The sequence below is a fragment of the Lepidochelys kempii genome, chromosome 12, assembly GCF_965140265.1.
Source record: "Lepidochelys kempii isolate rLepKem1 chromosome 12, rLepKem1.hap2, whole genome shotgun sequence".
Lineage (NCBI taxonomy): Eukaryota > Metazoa > Chordata > Testudines > Cheloniidae > Lepidochelys > Lepidochelys kempii.
Genome location: NC_133267.1, coordinates 37,968,487 through 37,988,743, shown reverse-complemented (window position 1 = coordinate 37,988,743; position 20,257 = coordinate 37,968,487). Strand labels below are relative to the sequence as shown.

The following is a 20,257-nucleotide window of genomic DNA, read 5'->3' as shown; positions in this document are numbered from 1 at the left end:
CTGGGGGAGACAGATGTAAGACCTGGGAGCAGAGATGGCATGGTATTTACCAAAGGTGGTTTTTACCAGGTAAAAATCAGTTTTTACCACCCCAGGAAAACTACTTAGTCCTAGTTTAAGGCATTCTTTATTTTAAAAACTGTTTCATTAAATGCACCCCATATTACACTTAGTTTTAGTTACATATTCAAATTGTGGTTACATAAGGCAGTAGATTCAGAAATTAACTGAGGATTGTACAAACAAAAAATAAAACTACAGTCGGTGTAATACTAATATATATAATTATAATACTGAACATTGGAATGTCTGTATATAGTTTGGCTTGGTATTCTCTCAAGGAAGGTACGCGTGCCATGACTCTCATTTCAATGTTCAATATTATATAAAGAAAAAATTTAAAAACTGAGTACATTAAAACAACAATAATGCAGAGTTGTAGGCATGAAGCATTAAGCAATCAGAAGCATGCAGAGTTGCAGACTACCAGCCCAGGTCCATTTGGCCACGCAGCATTCTGCAACAGAAGACTAACTTGGATGCAGTGGAATAGAACGAGCCTATTCCTCAGTTTTGAATTGATGATATCCAAAGTTTGCTTGCTGAAGTTGCTGGACACTGATGCAATTGCACCACCAGTTCTATGAAGCCAAATGGAATATCAGCATTCTTCAACCACGTTATAAGCAGATACTGTTTCCCTGATAATGGATGAAAACATTGATTCTGGATATGGAGCTTCTTCTACTTTAAATGCAAGTAAATATGGCAGAAAGCCAGCATTTTTGATGAGCAAGCACTGCCTTGCAGTTTCTTCTTGTGCAGCTGAATTTCTTTCCTCAAAAAGGAGTACTCGTGGCACCTTAGAGACTAACAAATTTATTTGAGCATAAGCTTTCGTGAGCTACAGCTCACTTCATCAGATGCATTCAGTGGAAAATACAGTGGGGAGATTTTATATACACAGAGAACATGAAACAATGGGTGTTACCATACACACTATAACAAGAGTGATCAGGTAAGATGAGCTATTACCAGCAGGAGAGAGAAAAAAAACAGGAAAAAAAACCCTTTTGTAGTGATGATCAAGGTGGGCCATTTACAGCAGTTCATTTATCAATAGATGCAACCATACTTTGCATGCAGCAGCAATTGTTGGTGCATCCCTTTGGAGTTTGTCAAGTGCCACAACAACTGGTTTCAACTGACTGATCAAGTTCTTTGCTTCTTCGTAAATCCCCTGATTATTAATTATACTGGTCACTTTATTTTCAAGTTCTGCCTCACGATCACTCACAATTCTGAGAGAATGGGGCTGATTTTTAATGTATGTTTCTAGGCACGTTTGTTGACTGTTCCATCATGTGTCACCAGGAATTTAGGTTTTACAGATCCTAGGCATTCTTTTAACCAGGCTCCAGGTTGATGGTGATTATGGAAATGCTTTTGTAAATCTACGTGTTTCATGAAAGTACTTGGTCTAAGGTCTTGTCCAAGTCGGTTGAGCCAATGTGATACACATCCATACGTAACCAAAGCGTCGTCATCTAATTCCAAATTGTTTGTCAGGTAGCTCTTAAGAACATAACTATACAGTTTATTTGTAATGCCTTGACTTCTCTTGCCAGAGTAGCACAGTACTTTCCAATCTTCTTATTGCTTCCAATATCAACAGCTGATAAGTAAACCAGTTTTTTTCCCTATCTGCACAAAGTTAACTATTAGTGGGTCATTGTGCATATTACTTCAGCCACCTTGTATCCGTATAACTGCTTTTCTATGTAATTCATTGTGTACTTACACCCTCAAGCCATCAGTAACCGCGTCTACCAGTTCACCCGCTACCAGCTTTTGGTTGGGTGCTTTGTAGCCTGGCCCTAGGCAGCTGATCATTGCTTGAAAAACTGTATGCTCAATAGCAGAAAAGAGAATATTACCACCATAAAAATTCTGCATTTTTCAAGTCTATCCTTTGTTTCAGTTCTATAGTTGTTTTTGTTACAAAGATATCTATTTGTGGTTGAAGAACCATGACAATTCCTCCTCTTCGTCTTTGGCTGACCTGAATCTCACTTTGTTTTGGTGTAGTTGGCAATGGTAATGCAGTATTATCATTACCTTCATCCTCAGATTCTGATTCTAATACTTGCATACGTTTTGCCAAAGGCAGTGATTCTTGTGTCCCTTTGTTCTTCCCACTGTACTTTGCAAAATGTTTCCTCATATGGTCTGCCTTCCCAATCGCTTTTTCTTTGCAATTTCTGCATCTAACACTCTCTTTACCATCTTCGTGAACTTTCTCAAAATAGCTGAGAATTAGGGCAAGTGGTCTTCTACCTTAGCTCATGTTGAGATATTTGGATTTGAGTCACTGTACTCCATGAGCTCAGCTGCACTCCAGCCAGCCACATCAAGAGACGGAGTACTGGACTGGACAGTTAGTTTGGCAGTCTTCCTCAAACAGAAACTGAAACTTTGGGATCTGGGAATTCCCCTTCTTTGTTTGTTTGAAATTTTCATTGATAAACAAAGAAGGGGAATTCCCAGATTCAGAAGTTTCAGTTTCTGTTTGAGGTAGCCAACTCAATAGCATTTAGCTTTAGATTGAGGCTCTTCTTTTATTTCTTTTAACTAAAATTAAACAGTTCATATTACTGGAAAAGTATTGTCAAATCGCAAAATATTTTGCAATACTTTTTATTAGTATATTCTAATAATAATTTTATTATTCCCAGTTTAAGCTGGTATTTTACCAGCATTCTGCCCTTAACTAGTTTTTCCCAGGAAATTGCCAATGCCGCCTGGGAGTTCAAAACACTATATTGAAAATGTGCCAGACAAGTATGGACTTTTGGGACAACCCTGGGAATCCCTAGGGAGAGGTTAATGCAAATTCCCCAATGCTGCTTATGCAAAAATGCAGCCTTGTGAAGCTACACCACGAGGAAAGGGTCTTTGTCTGCTGATTACCTGTTACAGAAGGCCATAATCAAAGACTCAGGTGTATAAAGAAACAGTTGATCTGCCCAACTTGGTCTCTGGATCTAAGATGGATTAACTTGTAACCATGGGGAAAACCAAGCTGTGGGTTTTGAAGGACTAAAACCTAATAGAGCCCTAGGCTGGAGTTGGGAGTGACCTCTAGTAAGTTCTTTAGCATGCATGTAAGTTCCTTTATTGTTTTAATATGTTTTCTCTGTAAAGCTTTTACCATAAAATAATTGTGCTTGCTTGGAAGGAGCTGTGTGGTAACTTATAACTATGGGCAATGCAGTGCTCAGACTCATAGCCCTTGTATGAAAAGTAAAAGTAAAAAAGTAAAGTAAAGCACAGAGGCTGGCCATTTTAGGCAGTTTAGCTTGCTAAGGATATCATCATGTAAGGCATGGATGGAGCTGTGTAACCTTAAAATCCCCAGTGGGAAGGGTGGGAGATGCAGGTGTTCACCCAAGAGAGGTGCCAGCTGGGACCAGGAAGCCTGAAGGGGGTGCCTTTGGTGGACCACAGAGGAGGAATACAGGTGCAGTTCCACTGAAACTGTGGCAGCTATCACTTCAACTTTTATGCAAATTCCAAAGTCTCACTCTGGAGTATTAAATAAGGAAACAGACATTGTTTCCTTGATGGTAATAATCCATTGTTAACTACCTATTGTAAATCTGCATGAATTGGATGACTTTCTGTGTATATCTTAGCCTATTAAAATATCTAAATACTTAAAACAAGATACTGTAACATTTCCATTCACTGATTTTTTTATTTTATTTTTATTTTCATTTTTTTGGAACCCACATACATGCACCTTCCATCACAATTTTTTTTATTAAGTGGAACTTTCTTTTTCCTATTCAACTGCATTTTTCTCAGATTTTCTGCATTACAGAACTCATTTTTGTACACAGTATATAGAGTTAGTGCATTTAAGTTCAATTCCCACCTCTTGCTGTCATCATATTTAATCAGGAGCCTCATTGTTAATCCACATTGATAAGAGTAACAAAGACAACACCAAAGATAATGAGGATTTTGGTGATGAAAAGAATACACTGTGCACAATATGTTTAACCAATAATGACCTGAAATATATTCCTGCAATAGCTATGAGAATAGGTGAATGGCACAGTGCAAGAAAGCCTTGGTCAAAAAAATGCAACAGTGGGTGCATTCTGTGGTTTAGAAAAGGGAATTCTGGTGCCAACATGCTACTTACGCAATGTCAGGCTCGCTAGGATATTTTATCATTTGGAAGTGAGACCACAGCCTTCTTTCAAAACTAGTCAACGAATAAAACTCTTTTGTGCTCCTTTTTACACATTTGTATTCCAGGCCCAACCACTGTTTGTTTGTTTGTTTGTAACACTTCAAAACAAGTCTGGTATTTATGAATTAAAGATGCTGACAATGATTTATTAATGTTCCCCACCCACTGCACAAATTATATTAATTGTTGTCTTAGATCTGATTAAATCATGCTTAACTACTGAAAGTGCTGTAACTGACCATGTGAAACACCCATTGGACAAATGAGAGAGTAAAAGTGAAAACAAGAAAAAAAAATCCCAACCCTAAATTAAACCAGCTGACTGAGAACTTCAAAGAGGGGAGTGAGGGGAAAGTTCTTAATGTCTTCAATATTTACAGATTATATTCTAAATAAAATAAAGTAACTCTTGTAACTTCTATTCAAACTACTGCCCTGCTTCTGAGATTACAACATGAATGGATGAGAATGGAGATGGAAAATTCCTGACTTGACCCACCCTATTTATTAAAAAAAGAACTTGGAAATAAAACCTAGAACTGCAGCCCTAATGGTGCAGTATATTATTTTCAATTTGTTGAGCCAAAGAGAGGATCAATCCAAATTCAGTCACAGTTCAGCATACTTTAGGGTGACCAGACAGCAAACGTGAAAAATCAGGGCAGAGGTTGGGGGGTAAAAGGAGCCTATATAAGAAAAAGACCCAAAAATCGGGACTGACCCTATAAAATCGGGACATCTGGTCACCCTAGCATACTTGACCCCTCTCCACATGACTTCACACTTTCTTTGTATCAAATGACAAGAGGACCTACCAAACAGAACAAAAGCCACCACACTGTATTCATAAAACAATGCAAATAATCAGAGAAGTAAAGTCCCTCTTCAGAGGAAAACTCAACTGGACGAAATATATTAAACAAACACCCATTTAATTTCCATGTAGGCATTACAGAAAATTCTTCATTCACAGGCAAAAAATTACACAGCTATATTACTGTATATCCCTGCCTTAATACCGAAATTAAAAAGATATTATAAAATAGCTTATACTAAAAGAACTATCTTCAGACTTTCTACTTGCTACATACAGTAATAATAACACTGTGCAAATAAAGGACCTGATCCACAGCCCACTAAACTCAATGGGAGTCTTTCCATCTTTTGGAGTAGGCATATAGAGCATTTTTAATACAAGGTAATCAAAGTGCTTTTTACAAAGGTGGATATTATTATCCCCATTTTACACATGAGGAAACCAAGGTCTAGAGAGGTGAAGTGACTTGCCCAGGGTCACAGTGAGAGTCAGTGACAGAGATGACAATAAAATCCAGTCTTGTTCTCTAACTGATAGATCATGCTCCCCACTAATACAAACAACTAAAGTAGCTTGAGTTCAGTAATTTATCTTAATGCCTGGACACTTCAGTCAGCCCGATTTTTACATTAACGTGTTTGCAAATTTCATGGAAATTCCTGGATGAAGTATAAAACAAGTAAAATTATCACACCAAAGTCGCAAATGCTAAAAAAGAGAGACAAAATACTGAAGGTTTTAAATCATACAACCCTAGGATATCAGGAGCTGTGTGTGAAAACCTTAGCAAATGATAAGAATACAGTCTTTGTTTGGCTGTTCATAGGATCTCTGGACTACCAGTTCAATTCTATAATTCTTACCTGCCACTGACCTTAGGATGACTTACATGACATCACTGTAGAGTTATTTTGATTGAGAAGACAAGTGATTAGAAAGCTGGAACAATCGTTTGTTGCATTCCTCACAATTTATTTCCATGAAGTTAAAACAATGGCTGCATGTTTTCCCCCTCAACAGAAAAGCTATGGGGGTAATTTTTACCAAAGAAAGGAAACCAACCAGTCAGTATGCTTGAGCAAATACTGAAAAATAAATAAATAACATTGCATGGTGTTTATAAATGCTTATCTCATACAGAACGTACGCTTGCCAATGGGCATCTACAACTTAATTCTTCCTTCATAAATGTTTAGCTTTTATGATGGAATAAAACTAAATGCCAAAACATGTTCAGTGTTAATTAGACATTAGTAGGCTCTGCACTAACACACTATAACTGCATAAATTTTATAAAGACCCCATCACCATAATACACTATCGATATTTTAGGAGCATCCTATCTAAGCTAAAAAAAATTTGGAGTCTTAAAGTTTTCTTTCTTCCTGCAACTAATTGAAGCAAACTTCTTTTTAAGAGTATTTTTGAATATCGGGGTCAAATTCAGGCTAGCACAGTGTGCAGGCACCTACCAGAAAATCCACAGCCAGCGGCAGGAATTCAGTGTGGAAGTGGGCCTACCTCAGTGTCTCTCCCTTTTGTTGGCCCACCTCACTAGAAGTCCAGGTGGGTATTCCAAGGCAGGTTATGGTCCACATGTTTCTGTGAGTGTGCCCCTGAGCTAGCAGTGCTTTCATGCACAGATATTTAAAGCTCTGACGCAGCTCTTCATGGCCCTCAATGGACTAACCCTGGCTACCTCAGGGATTACCATTCCCTCCTGGTGACCATGAGCCCCCATGCTGGAGAAGATCTTACCTACGACAAGACTCAAGGACAGGAGAATAAGAATCTTACAGCTGATTAGCAGCTATGGAATTCTCGCCCACCAACTATGAGAAAGAGCAAAGATCTCACCAACTTCAGAACAAGAAATAAAACCCAGTTCTATAGATTCATTTTTCCCCAGTAACTACCCTAAAGGTGACAGAAAGAAAAACTTTTTTATTTTTTTAAATTAAGCACATGCTCTTGGTGCTGGTAGAAAATATAGGATACAGTCTTATTGACTGAATGATTGTTTTACTTAATTTTGTATGTACCTAGATACCATAGGGATAAACATAATAGGCAGATAGGCAGGCAGATTAGATAAAATGAACTAAAACAAAACAAACAGATCCCCCCCAAACACACACACACAAAACCACACTATCCCTTTTCCCAGCAGCAACAATCTATGGGAGTGTGCTGCTTAGAAATATAACAAAGACACAGAGTTTTTCAGTATTATACCACTATCCTCTCTTTGACCTGAATTTCAGCCTCACTTGTTCCTTTTTATCTAGTCTTCTCTCAATATTCTTCTCATCTCTTTCCTTTTTAAGTCTGTCTTGCTGCTGAAGGATAAGAACAAAAGAATGGCCATACTGGGTCAGACCAATGGTCCACCTAGCCCAGGACCCTGTCTTCTGACCGTCGCCCGTGCCAGATGCTTCAGAGGAAATGAACAAAGCAGGGCAATTATCGAGTAATCCATTCCCTGTCTTCTAGTCCCAGATTCTGGCAGTCACAGATTTAGTGACACCCAGAGCATAGGGCTGGGTCCCTGACCATCTTGGCAATAGCCATTGATGGACCTATTCTGCATGAACTTATCTAATTATTTTTCTTAACTCAGTTATACTTTTGGCCTTCACAGAATCCCCTAGCAATGAGTTCCAGAAGTTGACTGTGCACCGGGTATGTGAAGGGTATAAGCTCTGTGAACCTCGGAAAAAAGTTTTAACTTCATTTTGAGCCAGGTAACATGGTGATGGTTGCCATACAAATGCATGTAATAATATTAATAAATAATTGCAAATAATAAATTAAATAAAATAATAATAATAATAATAAATAATAATAATAATAATAAAACCCAGCTACATTCTCTGCTCTCCTCCTTTCCATTTAAAAACAGCTTTCAGTCCATAACTAATAGTTCCAATTTAGAATTCAACTGCAAGACAAGAAAAAAAAAAAGATTAAAATGCACCTTTCTTCTGATTTCTCCTGAAATCATTCCAGCATAGTTTCCAAACTTGGCACAGTACATATCACCTTCTCAGAGGATTTATACTTATCACTGAAAATTATTCTTCTAGATAGCAACACTATATGAAGCTACTCTCTAAGCCCTGAATTGCAAAAGAGGAAAAAAGTGGAAAAGTCTGTTTCCACAAAAAAGACAAGTTACTCACCCTCATTTCTGTCAAATTCTTGCTACTGTAGTCAGAGTAACAGCCGTGTTAGTCTGTATTCGCAAAAAGAAAAGGAGTACTTGTGGCACCTTAGAGACTAACCAATTTATCTGAGCATAAGCTTTCATGAGCTACAGCTCATACAGTATGCATCCGATGAAGTGAGCTGTAGCTCACGAAAGCTTATGCTCAAATAAATTGGTTAGTCTCTAAGGTGCCACAAGTACTCCTTTTCTTTTTGCTACTGTAGTGTTGTGCTTTGTTATTAACCTGGGCAAACATGTATAGGAATAGCCTACACAATAGGAATTCAATGTATTTTTCCATCATTTCTTCATATTTCTAATGCTGCAATGCAATAAAAGATGCTGTTCCTTTAAAGAATGAGACCTTGATTCAGTGAGAGGGTGGTGGTTTATAGAATATTCATGTCTGAAAATACTACAATGCTGGTTGTTGGCAAATAAGTGTTTCAGCAAATTTTGCACAAAAGAAAAGACTCATACCCAGGAAAAGGGAAAGATCCCAGTGACACAGTCCAATTAATAATTTGTTTAAAAGGGCAGTTTGGGCCTGAAGATAGGAAGAAAAGTATAGGTTTAGATGATTCATAGAAAGCTGCATTTAATCTTGAGGCAGATATTTAAGAAACATCTGCCTATCTTTCTGAGATGGGCATGCACTTTCCTTCTGCAATGATAGCAAAACTAATATGAAGGCATTCAAAGTAGCACATGTAGTTTCTTTAAATATTAATAAGCTGAACTGATAAATCTACTCACTTAAATAAGATTTATTACACCCATTAACACATTCTTTCCTGTCTTAATATTTTCTTCATGGAGCCTTAAGACTAATAAGATCCAGTATAGATGGTGCCAGCAAAACGTTGTTTATTCAGTAGATTTGCTGGGCAGGTAGATGAATATAACTGAAGCAACCAGATTCTGATAAGCTGCAGTTTTTACAACATTAACTTATTATTTTATCATTGTAAATTAATCGGTTTCTCCAAGAAATCAGAGGTCTGGTCCAATCTAGTTCTCAAACAATACAGAACTAATTCAGGAATCCAGAAGGGTACACACAGTATGTCAACTCAATTGTGAATCAAATGGGAGGAATTCTAAGGCTCTACCATCCATAAAGAATACTTTCTTTTTCTTTTTTGTTCACTTCAATGGAGAAATGCGTTCTGCTAGTTTGCCAAAGGAGAAAGCAGAGCAATCATAGAATAATGTATGACAATAAAACCAAACCCAATATAGAAGGGCGTAGAGTTTCCAGGTGTTGGTAATGGGATCTATGTTACATCCTTCCACCTCGCTGGTTCAGATTCAACCCAGGTCATCAGCGACTGAAAGTTCTTATCTCATGGCTGTTTGGTGTCTGATGCAAAACCATTTCAGTGGTTTCACAGACCACTTCCCATAAAACTGACCTCTTGGCAGCATCAGCAGAGCAGAAAAGGAGTGAATGAAGATAGAGACTGAACTATTATGATAACACCAAGACCTAGGAAACAGGTAGAATATGAAAGGTCGACACTTCCTCCAAAAGAGTTAAATATCGTAATTCCTTATTTTTTCAAGATGAAGTTGCATTCATTACTATTGCCACTATAACTGGCATCTGTAGGAAAGAAACGACAGCCTCGGACACGTATGTACAAACCCAACATTGGTTTTTTTATCCAATGGTAAAAGTATTTCCAGGGGGTTCACAGATTCATAGATTTTAAGGCCGGAAAGGACCCTTCATTGTCTAGTCTGACTTCCTGCATGACACAGGCCAAAGAACCTCATCCCATAACCTCTGCACCAAGTCCATAATTTCTGTTTGAGCTATAGCACATCCTTTAGAAAGATATTCAGTCTCAATTTAAAGACTTCAAGTGATGGAGAATCCACCACACCCCTTGGTAAATTGCTCCAATGATTAATTACTCTCACTGTTAAAAATTGTGCTTCATTTATAATCTGAATAGATCTAGCTTCAGCTTCCAATCACTGGATCTCGTTATGCCTTTTTCTGCTAACTTAAAGAGTTGTCTATTGTCAAATTTCTTCCCCATATGGGTACTTGTAGATCACAATCAAGTCACTGCTTAACTCTGTCTTGTGATCTCATCAAAAAATTATTAAATTTGTATGACAAGACCTAATCCATAAAACCATGTTGGCTGATATTAATTATTCTTAACATCCTTTAATTCTTTCCTGATCGCACTTTAATCACTTTCTGTATTATCTGAAGTGCCAAAATTCACACAAACTTATTAAATTTATAAAATGTACCCATGATAAAGTTCACTGAGTGCATGAACAATATCTAAATGCATTACACACTGACCAAAGTCAACAAAAGACTCTGCCAAAAAATAACCCCACTGCCCCACATAAGTAAGAGAGTTAGGCTCTTTGGCATCAGTGACAGGGAAGTGAATTCCAAAGTCAAGGACCCTTTGCTGAGAATGTCCTGTTGCTAGCCTAAGACATTCAAACTTAGGGACTGATAGCAAGAACACCCCATCTGACCTCAATTGTGGTGGTGCTGCATGGTGAGAAAAGTAGTTTCTCAGAAAGCCAGGTCCCAAACCACTTAGGGAATTTAAAAGAAATGTCTGTATTTTACAAGAAAGCTATATTTGATTTAAATGAACTGGAAACATTTATATAGCAGCAATACACTTCTCTTAAAGATCAGGATATCCTACGGAAGTTAAGGGCCAGATTCATCATACAATCTTACTCACAAAGAGTAGCACCTTCACTCCACCAACAATCTCTTTAATTTCAATTTCAGAATCTGGCCATAAATTTGCAACTCGTTGTTTACATGCCATAAGCCAATGAAATAAGAAATTAAGTTAGGTTGAGCACATTAAAGTCCAACACACAGGGAGAGAGAAACTCCCATTGCTGTGTGTTTCTAAGCATCTTGAATCCATCCACGTAAAAAGTGACCTTAAATCTGTCAAAACTTTATTAGCTAACACCTGTAGAGTATAATCTAAGTGAGAGTTCCACTCTTGAATTGCCAAATCAAAATGCCATGAAAACCAAAACCAATTTCCACTTTACCGAGAGGAAAAAGGAGGGAAGAATAATTCCGAGTGCATTTTTATTATCTGTATAGTTTCCTTGTATAACAAATAATAAAACATCCATCTCATCTGCTTTTACTTTTAGCATATATTACAACATAGATTTATTCTGTAATGTCTACTTTGAGATTGTGCCTGTACAAACAACTGAAGAAGCGTAGAGAACATACACCACAGCTGTTGTGGTTAATGATACAAATTTAACCAAAAAATGCCAAATTTTTTTGGCTAATGCAGTTTGTTTGAGTTAGATAAACCATGGAATGTTGTGGCTTACTGTATTTTCACCGATTTCAGAGTAACAGCCGTGTTAGTCTGTATTCGCAAAAAGAAAAGGAGGACTTGTGGCACCTTAGAGACTAACCAATTTATTTGAGCATGAGCTTTCGTGAGCTACAGCTCACTTCATCGGATGCATACCGTGGAAACTGCAGCAGACTTTATAACACACAGAGAATATGAAACAATACCTCTTCCCACCCCACTGTCCTGCTGCTAATAGCTTATCTAAAGTGATCATCACGTTGGGCCATTTCCAGCACAAATCCAGGTTTTCTCACCCTCCACCCCCCCACACACAAATTCACTCTCCTGCTGGTAATAGCTCATCCAAAGTGACCACTCTCCCTACAATGTGCATGGTAATCAAGGTGGGCCATGTCTAGCACAAATCCAGGCTTTCTCACCCCCCCTCTTTTTTTCCCCCCAGGGACACACACACACACACACACACACACACACACAACTCACTCTCCTGCTGGCAATAGCTCATCCAAACTGACCACTCTCCAAGTTTAAATCCAAGTTAAACCAGAACGTCGGGGGGGGGGGGTAGGAAAAAAAAAGGGGAAATAGGCTACCTTGCATAATGACTTAGCCACTCCCAGTCTCTATTTAAGCCTAAATTAATAGTATCCAATTTGCAAATGAGTTCCAATTCAGCAGTTTCTCGCTGGAGTCTGGATTTGAAGTTTTTTTGTTTTAAGATAGCGACCTTCATGTCTGTGATTGCGTGACCAGAGAGATTGAAGTGTTCTCCGACTGGTTTATGAATGTTATAATTCTTGACATCTGATTTGTGTCCATTTATTCTTTTACGTAGAGACTGTCCAGTTTGACCAATGTACATGGCAGAGGGGCATTGCTGGCACATGATGGCATATATCACATTGGTGGATGTGCAGGTGAACGAGCCTCTGATCGTGTGGCTGATGTTATTAGGCCCTGTGATGGTGTCCCCTGAATAGATATGTGGGCACAGTTGGCAACGGGCTCTGTTGCAAGGATAAGTTCCTGGGTTAGTGGTTCTGTTGTGTGGTATGTGGTTGTTGGTGAGTATTTGCTTCAGGTTGCGGGGCTGTCTGTAGGCAAGGACTGGCCTGTCTCCCAAGATTTGTGAGAGTGTTCATCCTTTAGGATAGGTTGTAGATCCTTAATAATGCGTTGGAGGGGTTTTAGTTGGGGGCTGAAGGTGACGGCTAGTGGCGTTCTGTTATTTTCTTTGTTAGGCCTGTCCTGTAGTAGGTAACTTCTGGGAACTCTTCTGGCTCTATCAATCTGTTTCTTTACTTCTGCAGGTGGGTATTGTAGTTGTAAGAAAGCTTGACAGAGATCTTGTAGGTGTTTGTCTCTGTCTGAGGGGTTGGAGCAAATGCGGTTGTATCGCAGAGCTTGGCTGTAGACGATGGATCGTGTGGTGTGGTCAGGGTGAAAGCTGGAGGCATGTAGGTAGGAATAGCGGTCAGTAGGTTTCCGGTATAGGGTGGTGTTTATGTGACCATTGTTTATTAGCACTGTAGTGTCCAGGAAGTGGATCTCTTGTGTGGACTGGACCAGGCTGAGGTTGATGGTGGGATGGAAGTTGTTGAAATCATGGTGGAATTCCTCAAGGGCTTCTTTTCCATGGGTCCAGATGATGAAGATGTCATCAATATAGCGCAAGTAGAGTAGGGGCTTTAGGGGACGAGAGCTGAGGAAGCGTTGTTCTAAATCCCCCACTCTGAACTCTAGGGTACAGATGTGGGAACCTGCATGAAAAACCTCCTAACCTTATCTTTACCAGCTTAGGTCAAAACTTCCCCAAGGTACAAAATATTACACCCGTCGTCCTTGGATTGGCCGCTACCACCACCAAACTAATACTGGTTACTGGGGAAGAGCTGTTTGGACGCGTCTTTTCCCCCCAAATACTTCCCAAAACCTTGCACCCCACTTCCTGGACAAGGTTTGGTAAAAAGCCTCACCAATTTGCCTAGGTGACTACAGACCCAGACCCTTGGATCTTAAGAACAATGAACAATCCTCCCAACACTTGCACCCCCCCTTTTCCTGGGAAATGTTGGATAAAAAGCCTCACCAATTTGCATAGGTGACCACAGACCCAAACCCTTGGATCTGAGAACAATGAAAAAGCATTCAGTTTTCTTACAAGAAGACTTTTAATAAAAATAGAAGTAAATAGAAATAAAGAAATCCCCCCTGTAAAATCAGGATGGTAGATATCTTACAGGGTAATTAGATTCAAAAACATAGAGAACCCCTCTAGGCAAAACCTTAAGTTACAAAAAAGATACACAGACAGAAATAGTTATTCTATTCAGCACAATTCTTTTCTCAGCCATTTAAAGAAATCATAATCTAACACATACCTAGCTAGATTACTTACTAAAAGTTCTAAGACTCCATTCCTGGTTCAAAAGAATATTAACATATCTGTAGCACACCTTATTGCATGAGATCCAGGTTTCAGACGCCTATGGATTATTAAGCCCTTTGTGCTGCAAGGCTAGGAGATCTCAGAAGTAAAGTTCTCAGCCTATGTTGGTGAAGTAAGAGTACTACTCAGAGTGATTGCCACCAATCTAAAATACCAATTAATGGTATCAGGGAGAGCTGCAGAGATCAGTGCAATACTCCATGGAGCCCTGCGAGAAGGGAAATGGGATATGGGGAATTAGCTGCAGTTCAGAAGGGAAAGGATGGTGGAAACCCCCTAGACCTCCATTCAGATTAACATGCATCATGGTCAGGATCTGATGGGATAAGGGATATTCCACATGTAAATGCTACTGCTCCCCACAGCAAAAATGAACCAACAAATTCACTACATCATTTAATTTTCAACCCAAGGAGTAAAAAGATCCAATGATAGCAGTAGAGGAACACTAAAAATCTTTTTCTTAACATTTTGTGAGTTCATTCATTATTGGAATCTAGCTTTAAACAAGCACAGATTTTGGAAATCAACAATTTTTAGCAAAGGTGGTATTTTCCATAACTATTTTACATAAAACTGTACACTGTGCTACAGCATAGAGCTCCAAAGAAAATATGGATTTGATTCAATAATGTTTCTGCCTTCAAAGTATTAATATACTCTAAACACAAAACGTAAGGTTTCATCCATTTTCACGTTTGCCTTTTTACAAATTTTATCGTATTTTGTTGTTCTATTTTTCTATTGTAGTACTATCATAACTCTGAGAAACAAGAAGATATTCTTGGAAATAATTCAAATGAGAGAAAAATAATTCATTTAAAAATACCATGAACAGTCATGAAACACGGAGATGAGCGTGGTATCAGAACCTAAATGTAATAAAATAGAAATAGCATAGACACATTTCTCTATCATGTTATCTCTTTCTCTCACACACACGTTGTAGATAGATTAGATCAGAGGTGGGCAAACTATGGCCCGCGGCCACATCCGGCCCATGGGACCATCCCGCCTGGCCCCTGATCTCCCAGCCAGGGAGGCTAGCCCCCGGCCCCTCCCCTGCAGTCTCAGCTCGCTGCACCACCAGCCTTCTGGCCCGCTGCTCCTGCCGGGCAGTGCGGCGGCATGGCTGGCTCCAGCATGGTAAGGGGGCAGGGAGCGGGGAGTCCCAGGGGGAAGTCAGGGGACAGGGGGCAGTTGGATAGGCATGGGAGTCCCAGGGAGCCTGTCAGGGGGCGGGGGTGTGGATAGGGGTTGGGGCAGTCAGGGGACAGGGAGAAGGGGGGTTGGATAGGGGGTGGGGTCTCAGGGCGGGCGGTTGGGGCAGACATCCCAGGAGGGGGCGGTCAGGGGACAAGGAGCAGGGGGTTTGGATGCGTCGGGGATTCTGAGGGGGCAGGAAGTGGGAGGGGGGCGATGGGGGCAAGGGCCAGGCTGTTTGGGGAGGCACAGCCTTCCCTAACCGGCCCTCCATATAGTTTTGCAACCCGGATGTGGCCCTTGGGCCAAAAAGTTTGCCCACCCCTGGATTAGATCCATCTATCTATCAATCTGTTTTCTTCTTTTCTTGATTCTAATCAACTGAAACAATATTTTGTGACCTGTTAATTCTGCATGATTGCCTGGAAAATGCATAGTAGTTTTTAACCTCCCCCCGCTTCAAACAATAGAATATAAATGTGGAGAGGAGCTGCGTTTTGAAAATGAAGAATGGCTGATGCAGTACCAGTACCTTCTGGACAGGACATATAGCACTTTTATTTTGTATTCAAATGTGTAAGATAACAACCCATAACTTTAGAATAAAAACATTGTTCTAAAGTTTGCAACAAAGCTACACAATTGTTTTGGACAGGAAGCACAGAATAATAGCCAACTAAAACAACAAATAGGAAGTTAGTGGGAGGCAGGATAATTGGATTTTGCCCAAAAAGCTTAAATTAATACCTCCACTATAACAAAAACTGCCACCAGACCTTTAGGTCATATTTTCAGCTGTCTACACACCAACTTATAAATCTGTGCATGATAATTGTGCACACTCTTCAACCTGTGTGTAGTTAAATTAATAATTAACCATTTGCATGACATACAATTACCCATTTGCATAGCAACAATTTCAGAAGCTGTGTTCGAAAATTTCATTCCATTAACAGCTAGGACATCAATTTATGCGTCAACCAAAAGACAGCACCTCAAGCAACACAGTGAGACTGTTCTGTCACCCTCTACTAGCCACAGTCAATAGAGGCTCTGTGCAAGTTACAGTATGGACATTTTGTCTATATTAACTTGTATGTAACATATGGCATTGCTAACCACAAACATTTAAAAATTACAAAACAAGCCCCCCAAATCATGAGATTTTTAAATTATTTAGTAAATGTGAAGTTCTTTTTATTTGATTTCTGGCTTTTGAACTTGTAGCATATCCTGGGGACTTGTTTAAAGCTTTTCTCTGCAACTATGAAGGCTACAAATTTACTTTTTTTAAAAACAATAACTATGTCTCATGAAATAACATGACTCCAGGAGACTGGAACTTTAGGAAAAATAACCTAGTATTACAAGATTCTTGTTAAAATGAGTTTGCAACACTGAAAGACACAAGAAAGTATCCCATGATGGCTTCTTGTATTAAAACTAGTTCCAGTAATTTCCCACCCTGAAAACACCAGAAGAGACTGTACAAAGCTGTAATCTGATGAGGTTCAATAAGGATAAGTGCAGGGTCCTGCACTTAGGATGGAAGAACCCAATGCACAGCTACAGACTAGGGACCGAATGGCTAGGCAGCAGTTCTGCAGAAAAGGACCTAGGGGTGACAGTGGACGAGAAGCTGGATATGAGCCAGCAGTGTGCCCTTGTTGCCAAGAAGGCCAATGGCTTTTTGGGATGTATAAGTAGGGGCATAGCGAGCAGATCGAGGGACGTGATCGTCCCCCTCTATTCGACATTGGTGAGGCCTCATCTGGAGTACTGTGTCCAGTTTTGGGCCCCACACTACAAGAAGGATGTGGATAAATTGGAGAGAGTCCAGCGAAGGGCAACAAAAATGATTAGGGGTCTGGAACACATGACTTATGAGGAGAGGCTGAGGGAACTGGGATTGTTTAGTCTGCGGAAGAGACGAATGAGGGGGGATTTGATAGCTGCTTTCAACTACCTGAGAGGTGGTTCCAGAGAGGATGGTTCTAGACTATTCTCAGTGGTAGAAGAGGACAGGACAAGGAGTAATGGTCTCAAGTTGCAGTGGGGGAGGTTTAGGTTGGATATTAGGAAAAACTTTTTCACTAGGAGGGTGGTGAAACACTGGAATGCGTTGCCTAGGGAGGTGGTGGTATCTCCTTCCTTAGACGTTTTTAAGGTCAGGCTTGACAAAGCCCTGGCTGGGATGATTTAATTGGAGATGGGTCCTGCTTTTGAGCAGGGGGTTGGACTAGATGATCTCCTGAGGTCCCTTCCAACCCTGATATTCTATGATTCTATGAAAGCAATCAAGAAGTAAAATTACCAAAACTCAGTTACAATCAGTGGGCCAGGTCCATGCTGGCTGATTTGGGCTGGGCTGGCAGTGCACAGTAGCTCTCCAAACCATCTTAAGTTTCGCTCTTCATTACCAGAGTAACACCATAGTGGTACCTGTGTCATCCTCTCTCCCAGCCTGTGATACTTGGGCTTATCTAAGGAAAAGGGGCACATCCCTATGCCCCAGTAATCCCCAGATACCAGTTCCTTTGGTCAGCTGACATAAATTAGACCAGGACTCAGGCTGTTCTAACTAGCTCTGAGGAACTGAACTAGAGGAGATCAGCTGAATTGGAGGATCTGGCCCAATCTCTAAAATATTTAGAACAATAGGAGATAGAATATTTAATAATGGACATTTAAAGCCTGCAGCCCAATGTACCAAAACACATCCTGCCACTTGTACTTTATGCCTAAACTAAAACAAATGCATCAAAACAAAGGTGTGGCAGTCAAATATGTTTTGGTGCCTGTTTTCACTATATCAACGGAAATGACAAATGTACTGTAGCAGTACAGGCTTGAGAGCTCCGAGCAGAATAATAACTCCTAGGAGAATTGCATGCTATGGAGGAACAAGGGTAATCAGCATAATGAAAACATATTCTATGAACTATTATCGTGTCTGAAAAGGATTCAAAGCTAACTGCAATGAAATAATGGTCTAAACCAAGATTTATATCATTCGATCTAAATGCAGAGAGATTACAAGAAATCTTATGCATGAGTAATTCACATCTGCGTCAAATGCACTTCTTTATTATTATTCAGAGACTGATAGATACTGCAGTCAGGCAGCACCAGATCCACAAACAATGTATACAACAGGTGAGGTCTGCCAAACAAAACAAACAAACAAACAAACAAACGTTTCCTCAAAGTGCTTGGTCTTCGATCCAACTCCCATCGGTTAAAAGGAGTCTTTCCATTAACTGTTATGGGGGTTAGATCCAACCCGTACATCTAAAAAGTACAGCAGACACAATAATGTACACAAGACAAAACAAACACTTACAGTTCCAATCAGATTATAAAGATGGCACAAACTCAAAGAAGTTATTTATAATGAATTGGTGATTTGGCGAGGTTGTAATTTTAGGATGTTATCTTGTTACTGGAGGAAGAGTTGCCTCATCTTGACTCATTTTCTGTAATTAATTACAGAGGCTATTCTGAGGTCAGAAGTTTGTAATCAAATCATATTTGTGCATCTGACTCATCACAAATTCTTAGAGAACCTGGTTTACCTTGTTTTTTATTGTCTGCTGCTGATATACTAGTGGGGGAATGGACTTTTCTCACTAGACACCCGCAGTGAGGGAAATATCTCAAAAAAGCATTTATGCCGTGTTGTAATGCACTGGACATTTCACCAGCCAGACTGTTGGTGAAAGTCATAATACTTTGCATATACAAGGCCTGAACCAATGCCTTTTGAAAGACTCTCACTGACTTCAGCGGGCACTGGATCAGGTCTCTACAGCATTGGAGAATCTCAATGTGCATTACAAACATTAGTAAAATAGGGCTCAGACACTCCCTGTGAGGTAGGGAAGTATATTCACCCTTATATTTTACAGGGGAGGAAGTTTAGGCACAGAAAATTGTCTGCTCAAAGTCTGTGATGAGTGCAGACTCCCAATCCACATGACCATTAGGGCTGCCAACCCTCCAGGATTGTCATGTGATGAAACCTCCAGGAATACATCCAACCAAAATTGGCAACCCTAATGGCCGTCCTTCTTCCTGAGGCCATATTCTACCTGAACAAAAGGTCAAAGTTGATCTGAAGATTTATGCTCTCTTGGTTATCAGAGATGCAGATGTTGTAACAGTCGAAAAGATGAGAACATTGCCATAAGGAAGAAGGGAAGCTGACTCAAATTAGTTTAAAACTTATTTTTTTAAAAGGCGATCTATAATTTTACACACATCAAACACATTTCAGCAAAAGTATCAATAAAATTCCAGAAATTCCATACCCAAGCATTCCAGTTCAATGCCATGTAGGTTCGGTTAATGCACTTGTAATCCTTCTATAAATTCAGTCTAAAAAGGGGAAAAGATTATCTAAATCTATACACATAACATCAGCATTTTCTGATAAAGGGTCTGGCCTTGAAGGACTTACTTATGGGTGTAAACCTAGTAAAATCAACAGAACAGCCCACATAAATAAGGGCTTCAGAAACAGACATTACATATGATTCTACAATAACTCCCTATTTTGAGAAGTACTAAAGAAGGGTTTTAGCTTAAGAGATGGATATATCAGAGAAAAATACTTCCACCTCATAGAAATCTGATCGGGATGCTGTTGCTGAACACAAAAGCATGAGGAGCAAGCCATAAAAGAGTGACCCATACTCTCTGCCCAGCACAGATAAAAGTTCTTCAGTGAATAATAAACGGTGTCACCACAGTGTCTGGCTGGTGGGAAATCTTTTGTTGTGACGTAAGGGAGCCAAGAGGGAGATGATTACTCAGTATTCCAAGGTCATGGATTTTTCCCTTTATCTTTTTATATGGCAAGTCCCAGCCAACCCCATAAATGTACATAGGGTTCTAAAATGTCAAGATGCTGGTCTCATCCTCCAGTCATCAAATTCCTGACGAGATTAGTTATGCTGAAAAACAGAAGTTC

The 20,257-nt window shown here is 39.7% G+C and overlaps 1 protein-coding gene across 5 annotated transcripts in view; it reads right to left on the bottom strand.

Moving 5' to 3' along the window:
• BANP (BTG3 associated nuclear protein) overlaps nt 1-20,257 on the bottom strand; it is a 244,583-nt gene that overhangs the window by 13,912 nt on the left and 210,414 nt on the right. Inside the window, exon 13 of one of the 5 annotated variants that reach the window (XM_073308169.1) lies at nt 2,577-6,103. The exons of 3 other annotated variants lie outside the window; for them this stretch is intronic. In XM_073308169.1, the coding sequence (XP_073164270.1) occupies nt 6,092-6,103 (12 nt within the window). In that variant the 3' untranslated portion in view covers nt 2,577-6,091. Of the gene's footprint in view, nt 1-2,576; nt 6,104-6,138; nt 8,020-20,257 lie in introns of those variants that run through there. One more of the 5 variants, XM_073308167.1, reaches the window with a different exon arrangement.